Source organism: Chinchilla lanigera, unplaced genomic scaffold, assembly GCF_000276665.1.
Source record: "Chinchilla lanigera isolate Chin_1 unplaced genomic scaffold, ChiLan1.0 scaffold00058, whole genome shotgun sequence".
Lineage (NCBI taxonomy): Eukaryota > Metazoa > Chordata > Mammalia > Rodentia > Chinchillidae > Chinchilla > Chinchilla lanigera.
This window is the reverse complement of record NW_004955459.1, coordinates 2,976,564-3,003,567: the sequence shown is the minus strand read 5'-3', so window position 1 is coordinate 3,003,567 and position 27,004 is coordinate 2,976,564. Positions and strand designations below refer to the sequence as shown.

Below are 27,004 nucleotides of genomic sequence, written 5' to 3'. Positions count from 1 at the left end.
GCAGATGGCATGATGGAGCAAGTGTGAGAGATGACATAGTGAGACAGGAGGCCACAGGGTATGAGGTAGGGTCCTGCTGTTCCAAAACAGCCCTCCCATGGAAACTAATCAGGATCCTGTGACCGTCACCCCCAGTGACCTAACAGTCTCTCACGAGGCCCCATCTCATAAGGATTCCATCTCCTCAACACTCTCATCCTGGGACCAAACCTCCATCTCATTAACCCTTTGGGGGACAAACTACATTGAAACCAGAGCACTTCCTGTCTTTAAGAAGTTTATAATTCACCAGGAAATCCTACTCTGAAAAAGTACATGTTAAGAAGTGAATTATAGAAGCAGGCAGCAGGCACTTAGGAAGCAGGCAGCAGGTGCCCAGGAAGCCTCACAGAGGGGCGTGCTGGCCCTTGGGCTGGCAGCTGCCGCATGGTCAAGAACTATCATGCCACAGAGAAGCACCAACACAATCAGCCCTCCCTGTGCCAGCCACAGAGGGATGTGTGTGAACCATCCCGACACGGAGAAACCCCTGGGAAAACATGCCACACAACAGATCGCTCTTGGCCCTGCCCTTGACAGCCAGAAATGTCTGGAGTCAGCAGAGGAGCAGCTGTTGAACAAGGACTTGGAGAACATGAGAATACAGACAACGCCCAACAACTCACAGGTCGAGCTGACTGGGGACCCAGCAGGACCTTGTGCAATACCTGGGGAGACCCCCTGGAAGCCATTCTCCCCTTGACTGCACGGGTTGTGGTGGAGGAGTGTGTGGAGCTCCAGAGAGGTCTGCACTGAGATTTCATGGATTACATGGATGCCCAATATTCAGATTCTGAAGAAATGCCTTGATGGAGAAAGTATATGTCTAGATCATCTGCCTGGGACACTTTGCACCTGATGGTGCTGAGACTGACTAGTGGGCAGAAGACTTCGTCCACATATTCCTGCCCCCTGTGTTGATGGTTAGGGAGAGGACACTAAGTAATTGGGGGGGTCCCAATGCCCTGGGAGACTGGAGAGACGATTGGGGTGGATGCTCCGTTGATGGCTGAGACTGAGGCTCCCCCAAAAAAGGAATATCCCTCTGCTTTCTTAGATCCCTTACAAGAGGCATTGATAAAGCATACTTCCCTGGATCCCAGATCAGTAGAGGGACAAATTATTCTTAAAGATAAGTTTATTACTCAGTCAGCCCCAGATAGTAAAAAAAAAGCTACGAAAATGGCTTTTTCCCCAGATAGCTCACTTGAGATGTTAGTGAGAATTGCCTCCTCAGTATTTTATAGCCGTGACAAGGAGGAGGCCAAGGAGAGAAAACAAAGAGACCAAGAAAAGCAGCTGCCTTTGCTGCAGCCCTAAGAGAAACAGACCCTAAATCTGATTCTCAGGGCCGCAAGAAGAACTCGACGACTACATTCATCTGCTACTGCTGTCAAAAGCCAGGCCACCTCAAGAGGAACTGCCCTAAGCAGCCCCCTGGGCCATGCCTTGACTGTAAAGGTGACCACTAGAGATCGGACTGCCCTCTGAAGCAAAGGCCCCAGAGCTCAGACCCATCCTACCAGCTGGTCCAACAGGAATGCAGGGGCCCAGGGTGTACTCTGCCTTCTCCTTCTGGCCAGGCCATCATCTCCATGGAGGAGTCCCAGGTAATCATGATTATAGAGGAAAAAGAAAAACAGCCTATTGCTGGACACTAGTGTTAGTCTCTCGGTCCTTCTTTCCAATCCTGGCCTTCCAGCTGTCACACCTCAGTGAAAGGAGTCACTGGTGAGGAGGTAATACGCTATTTTTCACAACCCTTAGGCTGTAACTACTTGTTAGATCTTTCTTGCATATTTCTGTTTTCCTGAGAAACCACTTTGAAGATACAGTGCAACAATCATTGATAATTTCCTACCACTTTTGTCTGTAACTCACTATTGTCTATTTGTTTTCCTGAGAAACTATCTGGAAGATACCAATAGGTAAAACAACAACCATTGATAATTTCCTACCACTTTGTCTGTAGTTTGTGACATAGGCCTTAGGAATTAGAAGGCACGAGAGGCTAGAATGAACTGTGGAGTTGGGTGTTGGATTACTCATACATCCCTGTCCAGGATGAACAGGTCCCCAGAACAAGGTGCCAGCAGATGTATTAATCCCCTCATCCAAGGAGCAGCTCCAGAGCCATATATCTGGGCTCAGGGGCCTAGTCGCCTTCTGGACTCAAGCCCCGACTGCCATCTCCAGTAACATTTTATTCAGTGAGAACAAAAGAGGCAGCTCCGGAATTCAGGCCATCTCAACTGTTTTTGCAAGGCCAATACAACTCCATTATCACAGCAATGAGACTTGACCCAGTAAGCCATCATGTTATCTTCCTTAGGGTATATCTCAGCAAAGCATCTAGTGTTGTTCCCGGGGCCAACAATGCTTTTGCTAGACCTCCTCCAGAACCCAACAACCATGGCTTGGTCAGGCCTGAGGCAATACATCTAGAGAATGTCCTTCTCCACAGTCGGGGTTGACTTCCTGGGAAAGGCTGTTTGAGCTAGTGTTTGAAGAACAAGGCAGATCTGAATAGAAAAGGAACCCTAATCTGTTATAGTTTGGATCTGAAATGTCCCCCAAAAGCTCCTGTGTTGAAGCACTGGTCTCCAGTGCAGCTGTGTTCAGAGGTGGGGCCTTTGGAAGGTGATTGGATTATGAGGACTCTGACCCAGTGAGTGGATTAATACATTTACAGATTATAGTTTAAAGGATTTGGATAGAAGGACTTTGTTATAAAAGCAAGTTCTCTGTTTTCGCATCCTGCCCACCATGGAGTGTGAAGAGCTTTCCTCTACCACACTCTTAATGCTTCTGCCTTGCCGCAGATCTAAAAGCAAACAGACTGAAACCTCTAAACCCACAAGCCAAAATAAATATTTCCCCATTTTAAGTAGATTTTCTCAATTATTTTGACACAATAATGGAAACTTAACACGTATTTTAATCCCAGTAGGCTAACTACCTGTCCTGTATTTTTCTTTTGTTTTGTTTTTGTCCTTTTTGAGACAGAGTGTCACTATGCAGTTCAGGCTGGCCTTGAGCTCACTTTGTAGCCCAGCTGGTCTCGAACTCACAATGATCCTCTTACTTCAGTCTCCCAAGTGCTGGGATTATAGGGGTGCGCCACCATGCCAGGCCCTGTCATGCAGTTTTATTGTTATTATAACAACAAAAAAATTTGGTGGCTTGGTACAGTAAAAATTTCTTTCTTTTTGTTAGGAGGCAGTGGCATCAGCAGAAGGGTGGAGGTAGCACTCTGCTCCTCGCAGTCAGCCAAGTAGTCTAGCTCTTTCCATTCCATGTGCCTGTCATTCCCTTGGGGAATCCACTGCTGGGTGCTGTGCAGGCCACCAAGTAGGTGGGAAAAGAGAATGTAGGTTGGCATAAAAGGTTTCAGTGATCAGCCTGGAAGTGTGGTTGCTCTGTTTTGAATATGCTTTGTCCTGTTTGAAACCCATCTTGACATTTTGATTGCCTTTGTGGTGGTATTAGCGGATGGGGTCTTGCAGAGATAATTAGGATCATAAAAGGGATTGGCACCTTCCCACCACAACACACTGTTATGAAGCAAGTCTATCCCTGTGTTTTGTCTCTTCTGCATGTGCTTGCTTACTCTTTTCTCTTTTGCCTTCCACCATGACTTGAAGTCCTTTAGACACCACTGCTATGCCCTTCAACTTCCAAGACTCCAGATCTGTGAGGCAAGATAAACTTCTTTCCTTTATAAATAATCCAGCCTCAAGTATTCAATTATAGCAACAGAAAACAGACCAAGAAATGTATCAGTTATCCTTACTCCATGGTTATCCCCAAGCTTTGAGTAAGGCTGGGAAGAATATTTGAGCTGTAGAAACAGGAGGAAAAGGAAACTGACCTTGGTGCACATGGAGCACTCCAGCAGGGGTAAGAAATCTATCTCAGTGCTTCTTCCCAGAAATGAAGCTCTTACCAATAAGCCTTAGCTCCTCACCTTCAATCCCTTCCAAGAGCTGGATGACTGTTCTTGTCATTCTCATAATCAGCATCATCAGCATCATTTAGCTAGTTTACTGCATGGTGATAAACACCATCAACTGTGAGCCCTTTCCTGCTGGGTTGAAATTGTGAATATACCTATTCCAGCAGGACTTTGGATCCCAGGTCCACCTGGCCTAGGAACACCTATCTCTGCTGATCCAAGAAGATGAAGTACTTTAACTTGCATGAGTCATTTTCTTGGTATGTTGGAACCAAGATTCTCTAAGAAGCACAGGTCCAAACACCCCCACCACTCTCCCTTTGTGCCATATCTTCCTACCATTCTAGGAGGCCACGGGCAGGTCACCTCTTCCAAGAGGGTATTTATTCTGCCCCTTGCTTGCCTCCTCTTTCTCCCAGCCTTCATCCTTCATTGTACCCAGGCATATGATGTACACATCAATTCCCAACTAGAGGTGATCTTTTTTTTTCCCAGTAGGAGTAATTTAACCCAAGGGGAGCTGAGCTAAATCCCCAGCCCTTTTTATTTTGCTAAATTGCCTAAAATGGCCCCAAACTTGCAGTCCTGCTGCCTCAGCCTCCCAAACACCTGGGACTGGTGTGCACCACCATTCTGACTCTGGAGATGTCCTTGTTACCCAAGAGGCATTTGGTATAATGATGTCTGGAGATATTTTGCTTTGTCATCACTGGGTGGGGCACAGTAGTGGGTAGAGACCAGGGATGCTGCCCATCAGGGAAGTGGGGTTGTTGCTGTGATTATACCTGACCATGTAGTTCAAGAACATTTGGAAATGGCTTGTGGGAAGGTTCCGATATGTTGCCTAAAAGATTAGAGTGGGATTGCCTTAGACTGTTCTCTATGGGAGATTCTGGTTAGAGCTCAGAAGACCAGAAGACTGATAGAAGATCAAGTTTGATCTGCTGATAAGATCAAGTTTGGGAGGTTTCCATTGGGAAGAAGGACTGCATTGAGTACTGGACTCCAGATGATGTGTGTTATGGCTTGGCAGAAAGTTTGCATTTTGCTTGTGCCCAGAGACTTTGCCTGAGACTGAGATTAAGGGCGTTGGACTAATTAATCTGGCAGAAGAAATTTCAAGGCAACTGAATGTTGAGGCTGTGGCATGACTATTGTTGGGGGCTTTTAGCCAGATCTATGTTGAGAATCAAGAGCAAAGAGCCTAGCAAGATGATTTAAAATATGAGTCTGGCCAGATAGAAAGTTCCATTAAAGCTATGGACTACAAAGATGGAGCTGAGGAGATCTTGATTGCTGAGGCGGAACAGGAGAATAGAAAAGATGGCCTGAGGGCATCACAAGAAAAAGCAAGTCTTCACCCTTTGCAGCCTCAAAATTGCAAAAGTGAAAGATTTTGCTTTGAGGAGAAAGCTGCAGAGCACCATGTTGCAGAATGGTGGCAGCAGAGAAAATTTGTTTCTCAGAATTGGATTCAGAGTGCCTAGCTATCCAGGCACTTGACCCCTACGCCAAAAGAAAGGAAAGCCTGGCTACTGCTTCAGCTGGCAGCAGACCTTGGCATCATCCACGTGGCATTGGTTTTAGGTGCATGCAGAATGCAAGAGTTATAGGGTTAAAAAGGTTTCCTCCTCGGTTTCAGAAGGCCTGGAATGCCAGGCAGTGTGCCCCTGAGAGGACAGTTTGTGACGCTGTGAGTGAGAAGCCAAAAGTGCAGTGGAGATCCCAGAAATCTGGAACAGGCAGGAATGTGGATCATCTAAGGAAATCTGCAAAGAGGGAGCAAAGCAGGCCCAAAAGAGAAGCTGTGGGAGCTTTAGCCACCAAAAATGCCATAGGGATGGAGTCGTTTAAGCCCTTTGGAGTTTATAATGTGCCACAGATTGCTTCAGATGCTGGACATGGAACTGTAGGACTTAATGTTTGCCCTGCTGGATTTTGGACTTGCTTTGGTCCATTCCTTTTATTCCCCTGTTTGTAAATTTGGAAATGAAAATGTTTATTTTGTGCCACTGGAAGTGTTTACCTTTTCATTTGTACAGGGGCTTACAACTAAAGAGTTTGCTTTACATCTCTGAGGAGACTTGGGACTTGGACTTTTCAGCAATGCTGAAACTGTTCAGACTTTAGCAACTCTTGCAGATGGACTAAATGCCTTTTGCATAAAGGGACGTGCATGAGTATGATGGATTAACCACTGGTGGTCAACTCGTAACAACACCCTGCTGATCTAAACCAGCATGGTGCTGGGTGCGGGAGGCCCCCTTGAGGATTTTTGCTAGCAGCATAAGAGGCAGAACTAGAGAAGAAGAAGAGAGGCTGTTTGGAGCTGGTAGAAGCTGTTAGGAAGCTGTTAGGGAGCTGTTAGGGAGCTGCTGGCTCTCTTGGGCTAGTCTGCTGGAGAATCTTGTCATGCTGGCTCTCCTGATGAACCTCGCTGTTCTCATCAGAGGAGGAGCTTGGGACCTCACTGTCACTGAGAATGGCTATGGTTCACTTTGGGGGAGCTCTGGTCCTCACTTTGAGCATCACTTCCTGACTCTGGAGGGGAAGATGGTACACTGCTCAGTCTCCTGGAGAAGCTTGTTGTGCTGGCTTCCCTGGTGGGATCTTGGCTTTCCTCATCATCAGAGGAGCTCGGGGCCTTACTGTTGCTGAGGATGGTGGTGGTACTTTTTGGGGAAACTCTGGTTCTTACTTTGGGCATCACTTCCTGGCTCCAGTTTGGATCCCTCAGCCTGCTAGCACAGATCCTTCATTCCACTGGCACAGACTTTTTAGCTTCCACCACTGACCTTTGGGCCTTCCCAGCACCCTAGGCCTACAGTTGGACTTGAAAGAAGCATTGTTATAGGTTCTGGGTCTTCAGCTGGACTCATGCAGGACATTATTGTGGGACCCAGGCCCTCAGCTGGATTGTTTGGTCTTTAGTGTATGGACAAATTTCTGCATTCCTTTTTGTATATGATTCTTTGGGTGACTATTATAAATAATCTTATAAAATATATGCCCTGTGTTATACTGTTCCCCTTGCATAACCTCAAACTACAACAATGAGTCTTTGGGGGCCAGGGGTGACATGTTATTGTTCTAATGTAATATAATGTTGATAGACTTAATACTGGTTCTTAAGGATTGTTAAACCTGTGTTACAATGTTCAAGTTGTGAAATGATAAGAATAATGTCTTTGTATGTAGAAACTGGCTTAAAGAAATATCCTGGTTGCCAAGTTGACAAGGGCTGCATTGCTATGGTTGATACACTGTGTCAATTTGAGGAGTCTAGGAGCTTAACTAAGTAACTCAGCAGTTCTACATCCTAGGGTGTAGAGGCCATGCCCTTCTCGCTCTAGGATGTTGTTCATTATGTCAACTTGAGAAGTTTAAAAGCTCAACTAAATGATTCAGCAGAGGGCCAGCATATCTTCAGTTTGTGGAAGAGGAGGGCATGGAGATGGAGATGGAGATGGTGTGAGTGTGGGCAGATAGCCAATGTACAATAAAAGGGAAGGAAAGAGGCTTGTTTCTCCCCGCCTTTTGCTCTTGCTGCTTTTACTGTCTCCTGCTGCCTTGAGCTGTTGTCCCTGTGTCATGACCCTGCCTCGGAGCCAGCTGATTATGGACTGAAACCTCCACAAACTGTGATCTAAATAAGCCTTTCCTTCCTTAATTTTGGGTGTCAGATATTTTGTCTCAGCAAGTAGAGAAAAGTAACTAAGATAAATAGTAACATAGAGCTTTCTTTTTAATGAACTAAGATAAACCACTAGTATAAATGAAACAAATTAGCATATATACTGAAATATTTTTAAAACAACAGAATATGTAATTTGGGGAAGCATTTGAACTTCTCCCTACTTCCTATTTATATCTCTTCTATTTTGTTCTTTATTTGTATGTATATTTACATATACACATATGTGTATGTGTGTATTTCTCATATAAGAGAAACCATGCAATATTTAAGCTTATGTGTCTGACTTATTTCACTTAGCATTATATTCTCAAGTTGTATCCATTTACCTAAGAATGCCTCAAGTTACCATTCTTTATGTCAGAGTAGTACTCCATTGTGTATAAATACCACATTTTCCTTATACATTCATCTGTTGATGGACATATACTACACTGTTTCCAAGACCTAGCTATTACACATTGTGCTGCTATAAGCAAGGGTATGCATGTATCCCTGTAATATGATGATCTTAACTTTTTTGGGAATATATCTAGAAAGGGGATACCTGGGTCAAACGGAATTTCTATTTTTAGTTTTTTGAGGACTCTCCATGCTGATTTCCACAGTGGTTGTACCAATTTACATTCCCACCAACAATGTAATAGAGTTCCTTTTCCCCCACAGCCTTGCTAGCATTTGCTATTATTAGATTTTTTTGATGATAACTATTCTGGAGTAAGATGGTATCTCAGTGTAGTTTTAATTTGCGTTTCTCTGATGGCCAGAGATGTTGAACATTTTTTCATTTATTTATTGGGCATTTGTACTTCTTTTTTTTTTTTTTTTTTTTTTTGGTTTTTCTCCGGTACCGGGAACCGAACTCACGACCTTGCGCTTGCCAGGCAAGCGCTTTTGCCGCTGAGCTAAATCCCCAGCCCCCTGGGCATTTGTACTTCTGATAAGTGTCTGTTCATCTCAGTTGCTCATTTTTTGATTGAATCTTTTATTTTGGGGCTCTAATTTTTTTAGTTCTTTGCATATTTTGGATGTTAGTCCTAAGACAGTGCCTCCTATCCCAGCAAGGAAGAGCAACCCAATCTAATATGTCAGCAGGGCAATGTTGAGAAACCCTAAACTCCCCGCATGGAATGTGCCTGTGACCTGCACTCTTGGACTGTGTATAACTGTGGTTTTAGCAAAGCAATTAACCCTGCTTCTCTTCCCAGACAGTCCTTGGCCCTCGCACCTCAGAGACCAAGGGAACAAGAAGGGAGATGCCTTTTAGACGCTGGGCAAGCAGTCAAGTTTGGGAAACATCTCTAAAATAGGATATCTCAAATAAAATTTCAAAAACAGTATGTTTCATCCATCATTGAGGTGAGGGAGGAGGAACTCAGGTTTGGTTGAAGGTTGGGATGATGCAAAGCAGTGCAATAGGTGCTGGGCATGGAGTCAGGAAAACTTCAGTTCTCATCTTATCTCTGCCACTTTGGGCCCTGTGACCTGAGGTGGTTTGGGGTTTTTTTTTTGTTTTTTTTTTTTTAACCTTTTGGACTTTAACTTTGTTATTATGAATGAGATAAGCACCCTCACATGTAGCAATCTGATGAAGATTGAAGGAGATGACACATATAACGAGGCCAACATAGAGAGCACACTTAATAAATTCTGGCTCTTTTTGTAGTGGAGAATTTGAAAATGTTTTGAAGAGCAGCTCGGTCACAGAGATCCGTGCTAATACCTGTGCTATTTTATAGGATTAGTGGATATTGTGGCTGGTATAAGCCTCATAGAAAGATTAACAAGTGACTTCATGTGACTCTATGATGTAAAGCTAGAGCCACAGTGAACTGCTTCGATAACACTACAGTGGGCTCTGCATTAAACAGAAAAGCAGTGAACCACAAGTGTTCCCAGGGATGCATTATGGCTCAGCTCAGAAACATTTTTAAAGGTTTGCAGAATATTTGCATCTTGGGGAACTGTGGAAGTAGTGCTAGGCTGGGAGAGAGCCACCCTTTATTTCCAGGGCTGAGGTCCCTCAGTGATGAAAAGTTGAGGTTCCCAAGGAACTGTCCCAACAGACAGTTCGCACCCAGATGACTGGTTTAATAAGCTCCCTTCTGGGTCTTTCTGTAATGACAAAATACAAAAAAATGAAGCTGCGAGCTCAGATTTGTTCATTGCAGTGTTGTAAAGGATAACAAAGGATTGGATGCCTCTGAGTATCCATCCAGGAAGGGTGGGTACACAAATGATGAAGCTCCTGTATGACAGACTGTCACATTGTCTTTAAAGTCTGGTGACAGATGTTTAAAAGACTGTAAGAAAGTGCTTATGATATAATGTTGCAGGAGAGAGGAGTTCGTAGGTCTGTAAAATGAACTGCTACCAAATATTGTTTAAGGCAGGCTCTGGACAAGAACATCTTACATGTGGTTTCGGTTTACACAGGTGCCTGTTGGCAGGTTTCTTGTCCTAAGGCAGTGGGAGAGGGCTGTGCAGGACCATCTGGAGACCCAGAGTAAGGGTGCACCACCTCTGGGTGCTGTCAGGAGGCACAGTTTAACCCTGGAGGAGTGAGATGGTGTTTTCTAAACCAGAGAAACCATGAGCGGCATGAAGGCCCAAAAGTGAAACTGGGAGGAAAAGGGAATAAACCTTCTAGAGTTAGCTTACTTCACTTACTTTTACTTACTTGCTTTTATCAACAATTTTAGAGGTCTTATAGCTGAGTAACATACTATTAGACACACCCCCTTCAGCTCCGCTATAGATAACATCTCTGACATGTGGGTCATGGTAATAACAATTGTTGCTCAAGCTGTTTTTCAGGAACCCAGATGTCCATATTTGTCTAGTTCAAATCTGTTGAGACCACCAACATTTCACTTAGGCCTGAGCAAGTGTCCCATGAGCGACATCTTTGATATCTGAGAGCCTAAAACTCTAGCCTGAAATGATGCTAATGCCGCCATTTTCTGATCATCCATCTATAAGGAGCCTGAAAGTTCACATATTTGCAATCACCATCACTTCCTTTTCCCTGCTCCAGTCACCTTTCACCCCCAACCCACCTTCTAGGAAGTAGATTTGGGATTTGCTCTCCTGTATCCTCCACTGGCTGCCTTGTGAATAACCTCTTTCTCTTTTGCCAAACTTGTCATTTCAGTAACTGTACAGTGGTCAGAGTAGGCCTGGCTCAGCAATAAAAGTAAGTGTGGGTTTAGGGGCCAGCAGGCTAGTTACAGTTTGCAACGCAGGGCTGGCTGGTGAGCAGAGATGGGCTGAGCAGCTCAGAGCCCATAACCTTCTCCAAAGCACCCTGAAAGTCATCTTCCAATTCCATGTCCTTGCCATGGGCTCTTTGGTTGTCAGGTACAGAAACATTTGAAACATTTCAACAAAATGCTCATTTGGTAGAAGCAGCCTGTAGATTCTGTGGGGCCGGGGTACTCTCAGGAAAGGGGTCTCTGGCAGCAAGTCTCTGCCCTTCTCTGGGCCCTCTTGGTGTCTGCCTCTGAGGCTCCACAACTTTTCCCTTCTCTCCCTCAGCAGAGCTTGGCACTGACTGGCTCTAGTTGGGACAACTGTGAAGACCAGAGTCTTCTCTTCAGCCAGGAAAAGACTGTGGCTAGGGAGGCATCTCCATGCACAGACTATCTGCTTGCCTCCATAAGCATCTCCTCCAGCCTGCACAGTCCCTGACTGCCCGCCCCTCAGGTTGACCCTACCCAGGGTATACTGCCTGATGTGCTTCCCTCTAAAAGTGTCTGTGTGTGCTCGCTTCAGAAGCACATATACAAAAGTTTTTATGTATCCTCAGAGCCTAAATCTCCCTGCATTCAAGTTCCAGGCCAAACCAGCCCTCTAACTAGACTTCCCAGGATCCTCCTAGAAGTCTAGTTACACCAAGGCCTTTGGCTCTGTGGTAAAACTCCCTGACTACACTAGGCATTTTCTGTGTGCATCCACCATGTAAAAGGAAAGACAAACTTTGCCCCACTACTTTCCCAGTCAACACAGAACTCTGCTATGACCAGATGTCCAAGAAATTTTCCAGTGGACTCCAACTAAGTGTCCCATAATTCAGCTTGATTTTGACACTATCTTCCTGGATTTAGAGCTAGATCTCAGGCCAAGGGTTCTTGATCCCCCAAAGTGATCCTGCTTCAGAAACCAACTGCAAACTGCAAGTTATCACCTGTCTTCTGACCAGTGTGCTACAAATCAAGACTTCCCGCTGCTTTTTCCTCCTCAGCTTCCATTAAAAACAGGCTCACACAACTCAGTAATGCTTATGTTTACCTGATGGAGATCACTATGAAGTAGCTCTGAGCAGGATTTAATATTAACCAACTGGCTTTTCATGTTTACATGTGAGTTTACTTAAGGTTTAGGCCCTTCTCTGGAGATGGGCAGCAGACTCATAGTAAGTGAACCTCTATGAGTCACTGGTCCCCACTGAGGTCTGTAGTGGTCTGTGAAGTTGGGAGCCTCAAAGGATAGGATAAGGTCACAGATGAGGATATTTGGCTCCAACCCCAATTAACTAAAAGGAGACTATAGCTGAAGGCATATTGCTCCTGTGGTGAAGGTGAAGGTGTTCTTGGAGTTAACATAGTCCTCCTAAATTAACATAAAGTATCACTTGGAGGAGTCCTTAAAGGGATTCCCAAGTCCTGCCCAGATTCCTGCATTTTCTTCCATTTCCCCCTCTTTTGTTTGAAAACCAAATAAATACAGGCTATCCAGGGAAGTTCTTGGTCTAAAACCCTAGAATCTCAAGTTCTTTTTTTTGTTGTTTTTGTTTTTGTTTTTTTCCTGGTACCGGGAATCAAACTCAGGACCTTGTGCTTGCCAGGCAGCACTTGTGCTACTGAGCTATATCCCCAGCTCCTTAGAGGCTCGTTGTGGATTATTAATAACCAAAACACTCTACCCACTCAGGAAGAGTTTTAGGAGCTCTGTGACATGAACCAAGCACTAGACTAAATACGTTTCATACCATAGCCCTCAGATGCTTGGGAGCAGAGCTCCTGCCATGGGCTCCCTTGGTGTCCTGAGACATCTAAAGAGATGCTGAACCCCTAGACGGCTTTGCTTGGTGGCCAGATGCAGATGTGCAGGGTGCAGACCCTAATGGTATCTGCTGTTCTGCTGAAGAGCAGATCTGTCTGAGGTCCTGCTGGCTGAGGCCGCGGCAGGCATGTGGGAGTGGATATGCCTGGAGACTGAGGACAAAGTCCTTGTAATAAATTACGTGGGCTTGAAGTGCTCAACCATTTCCTCCTGGGGCCCTTCCGCCTCTTATTCCGTGCCTTGCTCTATGACACACCGGAGCCCTGGCACTGCTCCTTTTCCAGCTCTTCTAGGGATCCCAGGGTGGAGAGAAAGGGAGTCAGCAGACACCCAACCTGACAAGGTAAGGGAGCCCCAGGGGGAGCTCCTCCAGCTGGGAAGAGCGGAGGAAGGGAGGAGGGGCTCATCTCCTGGTAGAAGGATCCCTGGACGGACTAGAGGCAGTTTAGGAGACACAGATCTGGAAACAGGGTGGGGTAGACCTATGGGATAGAGGACTAGAGATGCCCTTCAGGACCCTGAAACTGGAAACCTCAGCCTGGGAACTCAGTCCATCAGCTTCCTGCCGGGCCAACCCCGGAAGTAGAGGAGGAGGTGAAGCTGCCCTGGCCCTCCCTCGGTTTTGGGCAGCAGGTGTTGGCAAAGGGGAATGGTGTTGCTGGGTTACCCCCTGCCCCCCATCCACCTGAAGCCTCCTCACAAATGGAGGGCCTCACTGCAGAATCAAGCAGTGTCAGGGACAGCTCAGGGGCAGATGACAGGCCCCAGCTGTGCCACTCTTGCTGGCACACTGAATTCTTCCTGCACTCTGGTGGCACTGCCTCCACTTTAGGGACTCAGAGCCCAAGCACTGTGAAAGTTAAGGTTCCCACAGGAAGAAACGGAGCCCAGGCTTATCTGAACAGTCCATATGCCTTGGCCAACTGTATGCAGTCACTGCTGAAAGGCCTGGGCCCTAGTGTGAGGCAGGACAGGCCTTCCTGTCCTCAGAACCTCCTCAGCAAGAGTCACTGGGGGAATGAGTTGGCCGAGGAGAGAGGTGTGGCGTGTCGGCCCACCCCCACCACCTCCCTGGAGCTGTTGGCACAGTGTGTGTCTGCTCCCCTCTTTCCAGATGAGGAAGTTCGAGACAGAATTTGGGAGGGACTGGCAGCTGGCAGGAGTAGCACCCACCCGAAACCTGCTAAAATGGGCACATGAGTGTTCCATAACTAGGCCTTGTTGGGCTCTACTTTGTAACTGTGGACTTGAATTCATTCTAGACTATGAGATCTTTGAACTTTGTCTAAGATTTCACAATTTTTGTTTTTTGCAATATTGGGAAGGAAATCCAAGACCCCACACATTTTAGGCTAGTGCTATACCACTGAAGTACTCCCTAGTCCTCGGTCCAGGATTTTAGTTGAAAGGAAACTAACCCTCTGAGTGTGGCTCTGGAACACACTCCACAGCACAATTTTGTTAAGAATCTTTCTGCTCAGCAGCTCGTTGTTCAGGAAGACTTCCTGGGCCTGCTTCCTGGACATTTCTCTGGACCTCCTGGGCCCCTGCCGCCTGCCCCTCAGGTGACACCTCTCAGAGCACTATCTATGGGCATCTGTCTTGGGCCCACTGCACCCTTAGTTCTCAGTGTGGGGCTCTGCAGAGAGGTGGCACAGCAGAGAGGAATGTATCCCTGCTACCTCTGCCCCTACAGACCTCTTCATTGCACACAGCTTTACTCCCCATTCTCACACAGTTCATATAACAAGTTATTCAAGGAAAAGGAGCAGGAATGGTAGCATATTTTTCACAGAAGAGATTAAGCTGGGTAAGGTGACTTGCACAGAGTTACTTGACTCCGAGCTCCTGAGGGCCTGGGCTGGGTCTCTTCAGGATTTCCAGAGCTCTGCAGAGAACAGGCCCTCTGCACATGTATGCCAAGTGCATGAATGGAATAGTTAGAAGAGACCAAGCTGGGGCAAAGTCAAATTTTCAATCCAGTGTCATCTTAGATTCTTGTCACCTCCTTAGTTAATCAAGCAGTGGGTATTGTGCTCCTTCACCATAAGCTGGTGAGGTGGGATTGGGCAAAGGAGAAGTGGGCAGTGAACACTATGGACAGAGAACTCAGGACACTGACAGAGGAGGACATGATGTGGTAGAGGGTTGTGGGGACACCCAGTGAGCTCTGAAGGAAAGGACAGCTTGATGATGGTGGTGAAGCCCAAGGGATATTCTAGGCAAAGGAAGTGGCATCTGCAAAATGCAGAGGAAAGGAAGGACCAGTCCAGCTTGGACGCTGTTGGTACCTAGTGGAATCAAGTAGGAGAGTGGTGGAAGATGCTCTATTATTGTGTTGGTCTGTTTTCTATTGCTAATAACACAGCATCATAGACTGGGTGTGTTAAAAAGAAAAGAGGTTCATTATGGCCCATGGTTCTGGCCCAAGATTAAGGGGCTGCATGTGATGATAACTTCTTGCTGACAGGCATCACATGGCAAGAGATAAGATTCATATGTGTGTCCTCCAACCATTCTCTTTTTATAAGGCCACCAGGGTTCAATCAGGGGCTCTACCCTGATGACTTTATCTAATCCTAATTACCCCCAAAGGCTCCACCTGTAAACATCAGAGACAGATCAAGTTTCCACCTCAATACCTCACAGTGGGGTTACATTTCTACATGAGTTTCAGAGGGGACAAACCATATTCAGACTATACCAATTACTTTCCAAAACAGCAGTCACTAGCTACATATAGCTATTGAAGTGTGGCTAGTACAATGGAGGTGCTGGATTTTAACCAAAATTAAGTTTAAATTGACACACATAGCAAGTGGCTACCATCTCCCCCAGTGAAGCCCTACAGGGTCTTGCATGACTGCAGAGAGAGGTGAAGTAGAATAAGCAAGGACTTTGGAAGTAATCATGGATTCAGATCTTGATTCAGCCACCCACCCAGTGTAGGATGTCAAGCTTCAGTTTCCTCATTTGTCAAATGGGGCCCCATCATTTACTTTACAGGTTGCTGTGCACTTAAAATTAATGAACTACTACTGGGACATTTTTAACACAGTGCCTGTCTGAGCCTCTAACGTTTAGGGGCCTTGGAACACAGAGGTGGCAGTGTGGAAAGGAACACAGTGCAGCGAAAGAGATTGGCATGCACAAGTGTACGTACCTATCCATTTCCCCTTCATTCACAGAGCAAACAAGACAAAGGAAGCTCATAAGTATACCTATAAAGCAACATAATAAAAAATAAAATACAAGAAAAATTGAGATGAAAGGAAAATTAAGGCAAGAAAATACAGTGCAGCTAGGGAAAGGTCAGCAAACAGAATACACACCAGGAAATCCTGTACATTTTCTAGGCACAGACACTAAATTTATTCTAAAGCACAGCAAAGCGGTGAAATCAATGGTGTTCTCAAGTTAGGAAGAGTTTCCGAGGCAAAGACCAGCTCTCCAATGAAACGTCAGGAAGAGGATATCAAGGCAGGAAATGACATTGTCAGTAGCAGTGAATTCAGACTTCTCAAAGGGCTGTTTGTGGAAAATGCAGCATAGTCCCTCAAGGGCTATCTCTCTATGAATAGGACACGCCATGAGCCATCGCTACCATGAAAGAGGCTTTCTTAAAGACTGTCTCTATGAGGGAGGGGAGCTTCTCTAAGAGTCTTTGTAAAACGAGCGCAGTTTCTCATGGGCTATCTATAGAATGAAGCGGAGGTTTCTCGGATATCCTACAAATGAAGGAGGATTTCTCAGGGTTGTCTCTGTAATGAGGGAGGGCTGCTGGAGGGCTGTCTCTCCCAAGTTGTCTCCAGGGCAGTCTAACACCTTTCCTGCAAAGAAAAAGAAAGCTGTTTCCTGGAGAGGTGCAAGCCCCGCATTTCAATGCAGGGTGGTGAATATCAGGCCCAAGGGAGGGTCAGACAGGGTCTGCTGGGAGCAGAGAAGGGCAGACTTTAGCTCTGCCTGGTGGAACTGCATCAGGGAGGTTGCAAGGGAACAGCTGACCAGGTCCGAAAGAGTGGGCTGGAGATGAAGCTGAACAGGCCAGTGCTTTGCTTATATCCACAGGGAGTTTTGTGGGGGTTTTTGTTTTTGTTTTTTTTTGGTTTTTTTTCCTGTACCGGGAGTCAAACTCATGACCTTGCGCTTGCCAGGCAGGTGCTGTGCCACTGAGCTAAATCCCCAACCCTTCCACAGGGCGTTATAACACACCTGCATAACACACCTGCACCCACCTGTGAGTGTCAGGTATGCATTCACAGTAGAGTGGGATAAAGCCGGCCAGATCTGCTCATCCTGAGGTGTTTCAGGAGACAAAGAGGATCCTTGCAAAGTTCTCAGGCCCATATTGCCCCATGGAGGGGAGCAGAACTTGACCGGGGAAGAGAGCGTCCCAGCAATGCCCCTTTGCCATGTAACTGACATCGTCAGGAGGGCTGGCCAAGATCTGAGAGGGCTGGGTCTCTCTATCTTCACTGTCACCTGTTGTGGACTTTTTGGCAGTGGGTTAGCCAGGTCCCATGCCCATTACAGCAGGTAGAATGGAGATCTGTGATTCCACATTCTTATTCTGATCTTACTGGGAAGAATAAAAAGCAGCCTTCGGGGTGACTTGGCTCAGACCACCGACCTCCTAGGCTGCTGCTAACATGGTGCTCATGATTTTCCTCTCTCTGAAATTAATACAGCTGAAGTCTAATCTCTCTGAAATTAAAACAGCTATTCCAGCTTTCTTTTTAATAGTATTAGCATAATATATTTTAAACATCTTTATTTTTAATCTAAGTGTTTTCACATTATGAATCTCAAACTAGACAAAATGTTCAGGTCATAGCGATCATTTGGACGTGAGAAATAGGACGACTGATGTGTTTTCTTCAGCAGTTCCTGTCTTTCGTCCCTGAAGAATGCAGGGATGGCGCAGGTTTGGGGAGGAAAGAAAGGCTATGGTCACCTTGCATTTGACATGCCCACAGCACATATGTGAGATGTCTGGAGAAATGGGGTCTTGCCGGGTCTGGGGTTGGGTGGGGAACAAGGACTGGAGACGATTGCTTGGGGCTCAGCAGTGCTAGGATCCTGGAGTGGTCTGGGGAGGAGGACCCAAGAGAATGTGCAGGCTGAACGAGAACAGAGAGCTACCATCAGCGAGAATACTTTGGTTTCAGTGATGAAATCCAAACGACTTAGTTTAAACCATAAACAGATAAGGAACAGGGAAAGATTTCTTTTGATTTTTGGTTTAATAATTTTTAAATTAGTGCATGTTAGTTGCACTGTCTAGAAGGTTTCACTTTGTTTGTTCGTACATGCATATAACACACTTTGTTCACCACTCCCATTACCCTTCTCTCCCTCTCCTTGCCTCACCCCTTGTCCCTTGCCTCTTCTGTAATAGTCAGAGACAGGGTTTCTGCCTTTTGACCCCTTCCCTCCCCACCTGCCAATTTTATTCTCTCAACCCAGCTGCTTTCAAGAAGCTTGAAGCACAACCTCTGACATTTGTGAAATCATATTCCCAAACTTTGAGACTAGAGAGGAAAACCAACCCCCAGCTCCAACTCAGAACATCCCAGGGGCAGCCATGACTGGCTGTGTGTGGGCCACAGGGCTACTCTGGTGCCATGATTCATGGTCCCCATGGGAAACACAGTGTGGGCTAGTGGAGAAGAGCCCCAGATGGACTCAGGAGGAAGCCGCACCAGGAAGACAAAAGCCACTAGCATTTCCTTCACTCCCCAAGAGATTAAAGTGATGAAGTGGCTCTGGAAGGAGAGACACTTCCGAGGCAGAGGGAAAGCAGGAGAACTCTGGAGGACCAAGGAGGAGGACAGCACAGTGAGATACGGTGGCTCCTCTGGCTGTTTGGAGGTGGAACAAATACAGGGAAGATAGTAGCTGCAGGGCTTCCTGAGGCCAAGAAAATTCACCTTCTGTCGGAGGAGACCTGAACTTATCTCCATGCAGGCTGGAAAGGAGGGTCAGGAGAGAGACAGTGCGTGGAGACATAAGAGGAAGTGCTCCTTGTATTAGTCATCATTGCTGTATAAGGACTGAGATAACCAATCTACACAGAGATTTCTCTTGGAGCTCTGCTCTGGAGGTTCCAGGCTCTGATTGGGTGCACTCAGTGCTCTGAGGCCTTTGGTTGAGGTGCCAGAGGGCAATACTGGGGGGCAGGTGGCAGAGCAAATCCTTTCTCCTCATGGCCCCAGAGCAAGAGTGAAGGGAAAGGGGCTGGGGCCCCACAGTCCTCTTTGAGGACACTCCCCACCCTATGACCCGAAGACCCCCTAGACACTTGCTCTTAGAGGTTCTACCATCTCCAGGTGGCCCCTTCCTGGGGACCAAGACCCCACAGCTTGGGCCTTTGGGGGACATTTAGACCCAAACTGAAGCAACAAGTATTTATTACCTCACCCAGTTTCTGAAGATCATAAATCCAAGAGTGGTGTAGCTGGGTGGCTTGACCCAGAGGCCCTCATACAGTTTGTGATCATGTTCTGAGGCTGCTGGAATAAGACACCACAGGTGGGATGAGTTAAACAGCAGAACTGTGTTCTTACAGTTGTGGAGTCTGGAAGTTCAAGATCAAGGCTCTGGTATGGTGGGCCCTCACAAGACTCTGTCCTTGGGTTGCTGATGCGGAGTGAGGCCATTGTCCTCCTGCTGCCTCTTCACATGATCATCTCTCTGTATGTCGCTGTGTCATTTCCTGTTTTTATAAGCACACAAATCAGACTGGGCTAGGGCCCATGCTAATGACCGTGTTTCACTTAATCACCTCTTTAAAGGTATTTTCTTCAAATATATCCCATTTTAAGGATACTTGAGGTTAAAAGTTCAACATGTGAATTTCAAGAGGGCATGATTTGGCTTGTAATAATGTTGTAGACAGGATGTCAGTTGGAAACCCAGACTGTAGAGTGTCCCTTCCACAATCACATAGCTATGGACTAGAGACCTCATTTCTTTTCTACTTAGGGCTGCTTAAGTGTCCTCACAATATGGCGGTCAGAAAAGTCATAGAGAGACAGCAAGGAGGAAGCACAAGGCAAGGTCTTTGTGAACTTCTATCACTTTATGTGATAGAAGTGAATCACCAGGTCCACACTCATGGTGGAGAGAATTAGTTTCTATCTTGTGAAGGGAGGTGTGTGTGTGTTAGCTTTGCATCACTATAATGAAATAGTTGACACAGGCTTACTTATGGAATAAAGAGAAGTTTACTTTGGTTCATGGTTCTGCAGGTTCAGTCCCAAAATTGGGTGACCTCATCAACCTGGGCCTCTAGTGAGGGCAGCATATCATGGCAGGGTTGTACATCACAAAGAGTGACCACCTAGCCAGGAGCCAGAGAGGAAGAAAAGTTCCATAGTCCCATTCTAGGGCGCACCCCTAGTGACCTCAGGGCCTCTTGCTGGGCCCCACCTATTACACAAAAGTTTCACTAGGTTCCATCATAAAAGTTTCTCCCAATTCTGTCACACCAGAGAGCAATCCTTTTCATACAGACCTTTGGAGGACACTCAAATTATACCCAAACCACAGTAATTTGTCAAAGAATTTGTGGATATATTTTAAGCTAGCACAGTACTGCACAAAGCAAGGGAGGAGGCAGAAAGGGCAAGGGTAAAAGAACTGGTGTGGGGCTGAGAAGGAAGGCAGTCATGTAAATGGATAGGAGAAGGAGAGGGGGATAAGGCTGGAAGTGGGGACAGAGCTCTCTTTTTATGATAAAATAGGACAAGGTGCTGGGTAGAGTAGTTTGAGGGATCTTCAAAATAGGGTTTTTTGCCGAATGGGCTGGTCAAGGCCCAGGCAATGACCCCTGGGTGCTCCTGAAGGCTGTGAAGAGGTCAGCCCAGGAGATCAGCCTGGCTCCTGCATGGAGGGGAGCAGGACTCGGCCCTGGCCATGCTCAGCTCCAGGGTTGGGTCCTGCAAGGTGAGAGGGAAGTCCATCAAGGGGAAGTAATGATGCCACCAAGAGAGTGATGGGCGGGGGTGGGGTCCACATCCTGTGCACTTATTGTGTTTTATTTTAAATTCCATTATGAGTATTACATAGCCACTTTTCCCCAAAACAGATTTAACTCAGTTGCCAGGTGAGTGGGGCACAGAAGTGAAGCTGGGAGACAGGTTGATAGACCGGGGAAGGCAGAAGGGCTGAGGCCACGTGAGGTGAGAGGGCAGCTGCCCATGGGGGTGAGCTGGGCCTTGTGGTCCGCAGGGGTGGTGGGAAGATGCACTTCCGAAGCCCGGCAGCTCTGGGGTGCAGGAAGACCAGGGCAAGCCAGCGGGGAGAGGAAAGCACTGGAGTCTGGGCTCAGAGGGGTGGTCGTGTGAGGGGTGTGTGACGAGCCACGCTTGAGTCCAGCAGGACCAACACTGGGCACCTGGAGGTGGATACCGTGGGGGTGAGGAGGGCCGATGGGAACTGAGCTGGAGACCTCAGATTTCTACTTAAATTGGAGAAACCAGGAGCAGGAAAGGGCAATGGCAGCTGAAGCAAGGCCGTGTCTCTCTGTATCTTCTCCCACCCCACCTGCCCTGGGTTATATGAGGGGGAAGGAGAGACCAGCCTCCCCTCAAAAGAGCTGTGTGGGACCCTGCATTTCATCAGGGTCTTCTCTACATTTTGATATGGCCTCTTAAACCTTCCCAAGGCAGAGGTAGATTTTGGAGTTAGGGAGAAGATGCCTCTTGCTTACCAGCTGAGCAGCTTTGGCAAAGACCTGGCATTCCTCAGTCTTCATGTTCTCACCTGGAAGACCAGGATGATGACATTTGTCCTCAAGGCTACCACCATCCTTGTGCACCTCACTCATCCATCCAAACTCTCACAGCAACACCCTCTCAAGGGGCTTCACACACCTTTCCAGTGGATAAATATGGACTGAGTCCCTTCTGTGGCGAGCTGGTACTAGATGAGGCAATAGGGTGACAAATATCACAGTCCCAAGACCTGCCCCTGGCTGCCAGTTCTCAAGTCTGGGTAACAGTGGGGGCTTCTCCCAAATGGGACAGTTCAGGGCCTTACCCTCTTCATCCCGACTGGTGGTCACACCTGCCTGGGGGCCCCACAGCACCTGGTAGCCGCCAGGTGCCTGGAAAGGTTGGAAATGAAGAAGTCTGGGCTCAGTAAGGGAGGAGAGGCCGGATGCAGGCTCAGTGATGAGAGAACAGGTGCCCACAGGCTGAGCTGGCGCTGGGAGAGGCATGGCTGAAAGGGGCAGCTGCCCTTCCTCGGCAGGACCCCAGGTATAAAGTGGGGCAGCAACCATGCGGTGCGGTGTTATGAGGGTTAATGTATGTGACGTGTGTGGCTCTAGAGGCTGCTTAGCTGAGGACTTCCCAGGATGCATGCTGCTGACTGGTTCCCAGGGTGTCAGACTAGGTACCGCTGGGGCTTCTGGATGACAGGCACCTCCATCCCACTCCCTGTCAAGCCCAGGCCTGAGTTCAAAAAAGATGAGACCAGACCAAGAGGCTGAGGGGTTGCTTCTTGCACTTGGCTGGGGCTGTGACTCAGGCAGCTGCATATTCAGAGCCAGGCACCCAAAAATGCACCCATGAGCACGCACAGCCCCTGACCCCCAGGAGCTCCCCATCAGGGACTGCACTGCGCTGACATCCTGCTTTCTCTCTACTCACAGGTTGTGTGGAGCTGCTGACCAGGATGTTGGCATTCAGGCTGGTAAGAATCGCTTGTGTGCCTCTAAGAGTTTTTTGTAGATATTTACCCAAGGCTGTGAAAGTTACTCAAGTTCTCCCAGGGAAAGAAGAAAGGCAAAGATCCTAGAAAGAAAATACCAGAGGCAAGGGGGGTTGGGAAACAAGACAGACTGTATCATCTGGGGAAGCAAGGCAGCCTCTGGGCCTGGCAATCTCTCATTGTCCCCAGGGCTTATGCAGGGTTTTCTCCGGGTGTCTCAGGTTATTTGCAGAGTCCGCTCAGGAAAAACAGGTGACTGGATGACTACAGGACAAGATGGGACTTGACACTTTGGGCTCGGCATCCTGTTCCCTTTACTTGGCAAATGTCCCCATCCCAGTGGCAGAGATGCAGCTTCGTGTACAGGAATGGGAAGTTTTGCATTTACCATCCAGGGCTGGGGACGGGACTTCAGACTGCCGATCTGCGGGTGCCTGGCAGGGATGGAGAAGCTGGGAGGCTAGGGGAGACCAGAGAAGAGCCCCCTGCCAGCCTGGCCATCCCTCCCTCTCCTCCAGATTTTCACCCCTGCTCCCCCAATCCCAGGGCAGGGCTACCACATCCTCTTTGATAGAAAGTGTCTGCACTACCCTCCTCCTGACCGCAAGGCCATATGATAGCTCTCAACCCTGTTGCTGGATCCACACTGCTGAAAGGGGACCCCCATGACCAAGCAGGAGTCCAGGGGCTCCCAGAACTGATCCCTGGCACCTCTAACCAACAGAGTGGGTAGCAAGGGTTTGTTGTTATCACTACTTTTCAGCTGGGGAATAGAAATAAGGCTAGAGAAAAGCTCACTGTGATCTGGAAATTCAAATTGTCAGAGCTTTTGGTAACTATTACCTCACGCATGTAAGAACTTAGCACCACTTTGGAACACAATTTGGTTTTTTAAAGAAGTTTTTAAACTGGGCATGGTGGCACACACCTGTAAATCCCAGCACTCAGGAGGCTGAAGCAGGAGGATTTCCACGAGTTTGAGGACAACCCAGGCTACATAGTGAGTTCAAGACCAGCCTGGACTACACAGCAAGACCCTGGCTCAACAACAAAAAGAAAGTTTTTAAACTGACATAAAACAAAAACTATATATTTATGAAGTACCATGTGATATTTTGATCCATGTAAACATTGTGTAATTTTCAAATCAGGGTAAACATTATCTATCTCCTCAAACACATCATACAGCTTTAAGGCAAAACCAGATTCACCACAAAAAAGAATCTGTCCGTGGTCATCATTAGCTCAAATGTCCCCCTGAGAACATGACTAACTTCATATTCCCAGAGTTTAGAAAAACACCAGGCTGTGTTACCTATAGTGTAGCAGTGATCCAGTTCTATCTTCTAAGAGCTCAAGTTCTTTGAAAAGAGGGTGATGTCTTACTTACTTTTTTTCTTACCTGGACAGAATACCCAACATCCAAAGTTAAAGGAGGAGAGGTTTATTTTCGCTCAAAGTGTATAGAGGTTTCAGTCCATAATCAGCTGGCTCCAAGGCAGGGTGGCATAGCAGAGGGGCATCACAGAGGAGAGACAGTCCATGGCAGGGCAGACAGGACAAAGCAAGCAGCAAAGAATCAAACTTGGCTTGTTCATTCTCCTTTTTATTCCACCCCAGCTACCAGCCTATTGATTGGTACCACCCATACCCAGAGAGGGGCTTCCATTAGCCACACCCAGAACTATACTAAACTAATTCAGTTATACATCCTTAATCCATAGTGATACACTCCAGATCCAGCCACCTCAAAAAAGCTCCACCTATGAACACATGAGGCTTTCGGGGGACATCTAGATACAAGCAGTCATCTTATTCATCAAAGAATCCTGCAAAGGGCCCAAGTAGTTGAATAAAGGGAAGAACTTCAATGTGCTTACTACTGATAAATCACTTACCCACACCTGCACTCTTCTGGACACTGCTGTGTCCTTTCGCAGCAACCAAGAGGGAGGAACGAGTGGACTGGGCCTGGGTCGGGGTGCTGCTTCCTGAGAAACATGGGAGCCAAGAACAGGGGTGGAGTAAGTCATCAAAAGAACTTTTGGTGATTCACAGAAGGTGGATGGATCTTGCTTGCCTATGTGTGCCATCAGCCATTTGGGCTGATTTGGGCTCTGGTGAGTTCCATTAGATATGTACACACACACACACACACACACACACACACACACACAGCAATTTAAGGATGAATGTGCAGGTAGACATTTGTCTCCCCATGACTGTAGCTTTCATCTCCCACCTCACATGTCGTGAAAGAGCTGAGCCCGGTGCTGTGCCAGGCCAAGTTTCTGGGTAGCACCCAGTTTATAACCACTTTAATGACACCCCACCTTCCTTGCAAATGAGCACTGATTGCCAACCTGCATTCATGCAAAGGGCCTGGGGGCCCTTCCTGAGTGAGGATGGGTGGAGATATTTTGATTTTCAAAGTGTGTCTTTCTTAGATTGGCACAGTCCCTAATTAATGAAGCCACAAAATTTCATTCATGGAATGTAATGGTGAATCAGTCAATCATTCCTTTACCTTTCAGGCAATGCATTCCTTCTCAGACGAAAAAGTGATCTAATGACTGAATACGGGGGCTGTGGCGCCCTCCATCTGTCCCTGTGCAGAGGGAGGGTCCCTGTTCCAATCAACTGACCTGAGTTGGGGCACTGATGCTGGAGCGCTTGCGTCCTGCCGGCACCTCCAGCCCACCTCCCCTTAGGGGAGGAGAGGAATGGGGCAAGTGGGCACACACAGCAACAGGCACAGTGCATGCTCCCTGTGTCAGCGTGTGCACCAGAGAGCCATTCATCCTGGGAGACACTGTGTGACAGCATCTGAGGACCAGGTCTCCCGGGAGTGGGCAGCCCACAGCTTTGCAGTAATTTGTCTTGGGCTGGCCCCGTCCCCTGCTCTGCAGGCAGAGCTCTGCCCAAGCAGGAGGAGCAGCGGCGGCTGGCTGGTTCTTCACTAAGAGCAGTACAGGGTTTGGAGGTCTCTCCTTTCTGTAGCTCATTTTCTTCTCTCAAATCTTAACCTACACTTTTACTTTCTTCGCAGCTGGCCGCTTCTGCTTTTTCTCTTCTCACCCATTCTTATCATGATTCAGCTGTTTCTGAATGATTCTTTTTTTTCGACCAAGAGTTCATGAAGAATCTATTTTCTGCCACTTGGCTTCTCAATTATTTCTTGGTAGCACTTTGCCCACACTCTGGTTTTTGTTCTTCCAGCTCCCTTGGGGCTGATACTGCCTTGCTGTCTGGATTGGAAATGGTCTCTTTTTCATCCTGGCTAAGGTCAATTTTGCTGTCAGATGATTATCATCTGTCTTCAGCTTTTCATTTTCCTGCTTTAATGCCTGGCCACCTGTTTCCACTGTCCTGGGCAATCATTCCCTGAAATTTCAGCCTTGAGGGTCTGACGAGATTTAATCAATTCATTCATCTACTGTGTGATTCATGCTGTCTACTGTTCCTTTTAATTTAGCTTTTGTTTTTTTCCATTGTTGTGGCTAAATCCCAAGATTTGCACATGTCCCATGGCTAACATACATCCTCACCCCTTAATTTATTTTTTATTTTTGTAAAGTTATGTAAACACACAGTTTAATGAGTTAATTCCTTCTTCCTCTTCCCTAGGAGTGACCACTGTCAACACTTTCAGTTGACCCCTTTGAATTTCCCCTTTACATCTTGCAGGAGCTTACAGTGCACTTGATATTTTGGTTTCAGGCATTATTGGTTACTGATTCCCTCTCTATCTGAAAGGACTTAGCTCCACAGTTGGAATCTCTAGCCCGGGCGTTCATATGATTACTATCTGCCTCTCCTCCCCAAAGTGTGAAATCCTAGTTTTAATCAGATTCACATGCAGAGTTCAACCTAGTCTTATCAAAATGAGTGCTACACTCAACTAAGCCAGGCAGAGTACATTAAGCACAGTATGTGTCACTTAATGAGGGGATAACTGGTGAGAAATAGGTTGCTAAGCAATTTTGTGCACACATCATAGAGTGTACTTCTATAAACCAAGACAGCTACAATGTCCCTAGGTTGTATAATCTTATGTGTCTCTCCTTGTGTACCTGGCTATTACTGACTGATGTACCCCACCGGGCGGGAAACAAACTTCATGGGCTTTCTCTGGAATCTGCAGTCAGGGTCAGCTTTTCCGCTTCTTCCTGCATCTTCCAGCAATCTTCCTGCCTGTTCTGTGGTTTCACCCTCTCCTGGCTTTTTGGAAGACATGGTTTTTGTTTTCCTTTTCTCTGCTTGCAAGCAACCTCAAGAGGATGCAAGAGAAAAGTCTGGCTCTTATTGCCATGTTCAACTCTGACAAGCACTCTGCTCTAAACCACTCTGTTACGTTGCCTTTGTAAATAGTGGCTGAGTCTGGGGTGGCGTGGAGGGGGTAGGGATTTTCCTTTGTGAAATGGGGGATGGGAAAGCCTGCCCTTCTGTCTTGCAGAGCATATTGTCCCAGACAGGACAGACATGGCAACGGGTTGCACAGGCAGTGTTTGGTACCTGGCAGTGAGCAGTGCAGG

The 27,004-nt window shown here is 47.0% G+C and overlaps 1 protein-coding gene across 1 annotated transcript in view; it reads left to right on the top strand.

The window, feature by feature from the left end:
• Window positions 1–12,976: 12,976 nt before the first annotated feature.
• Window positions 12,977–27,004, top strand: part of Myo7b (myosin VIIB) — a 76,183-nt gene continuing 62,155 nt past the window's right edge. Inside the window, exons 1-2 of the mRNA XM_013521038.1 lie at window positions 12,977–13,095; window positions 22,411–22,451. Of these exons, the coding sequence (XP_013376492.1) occupies window positions 22,434–22,451 (18 nt within the window). The 5' untranslated portion in view covers window positions 12,977–13,095; window positions 22,411–22,433. The remainder of the gene's footprint in view (window positions 13,096–22,410; window positions 22,452–27,004) is intronic.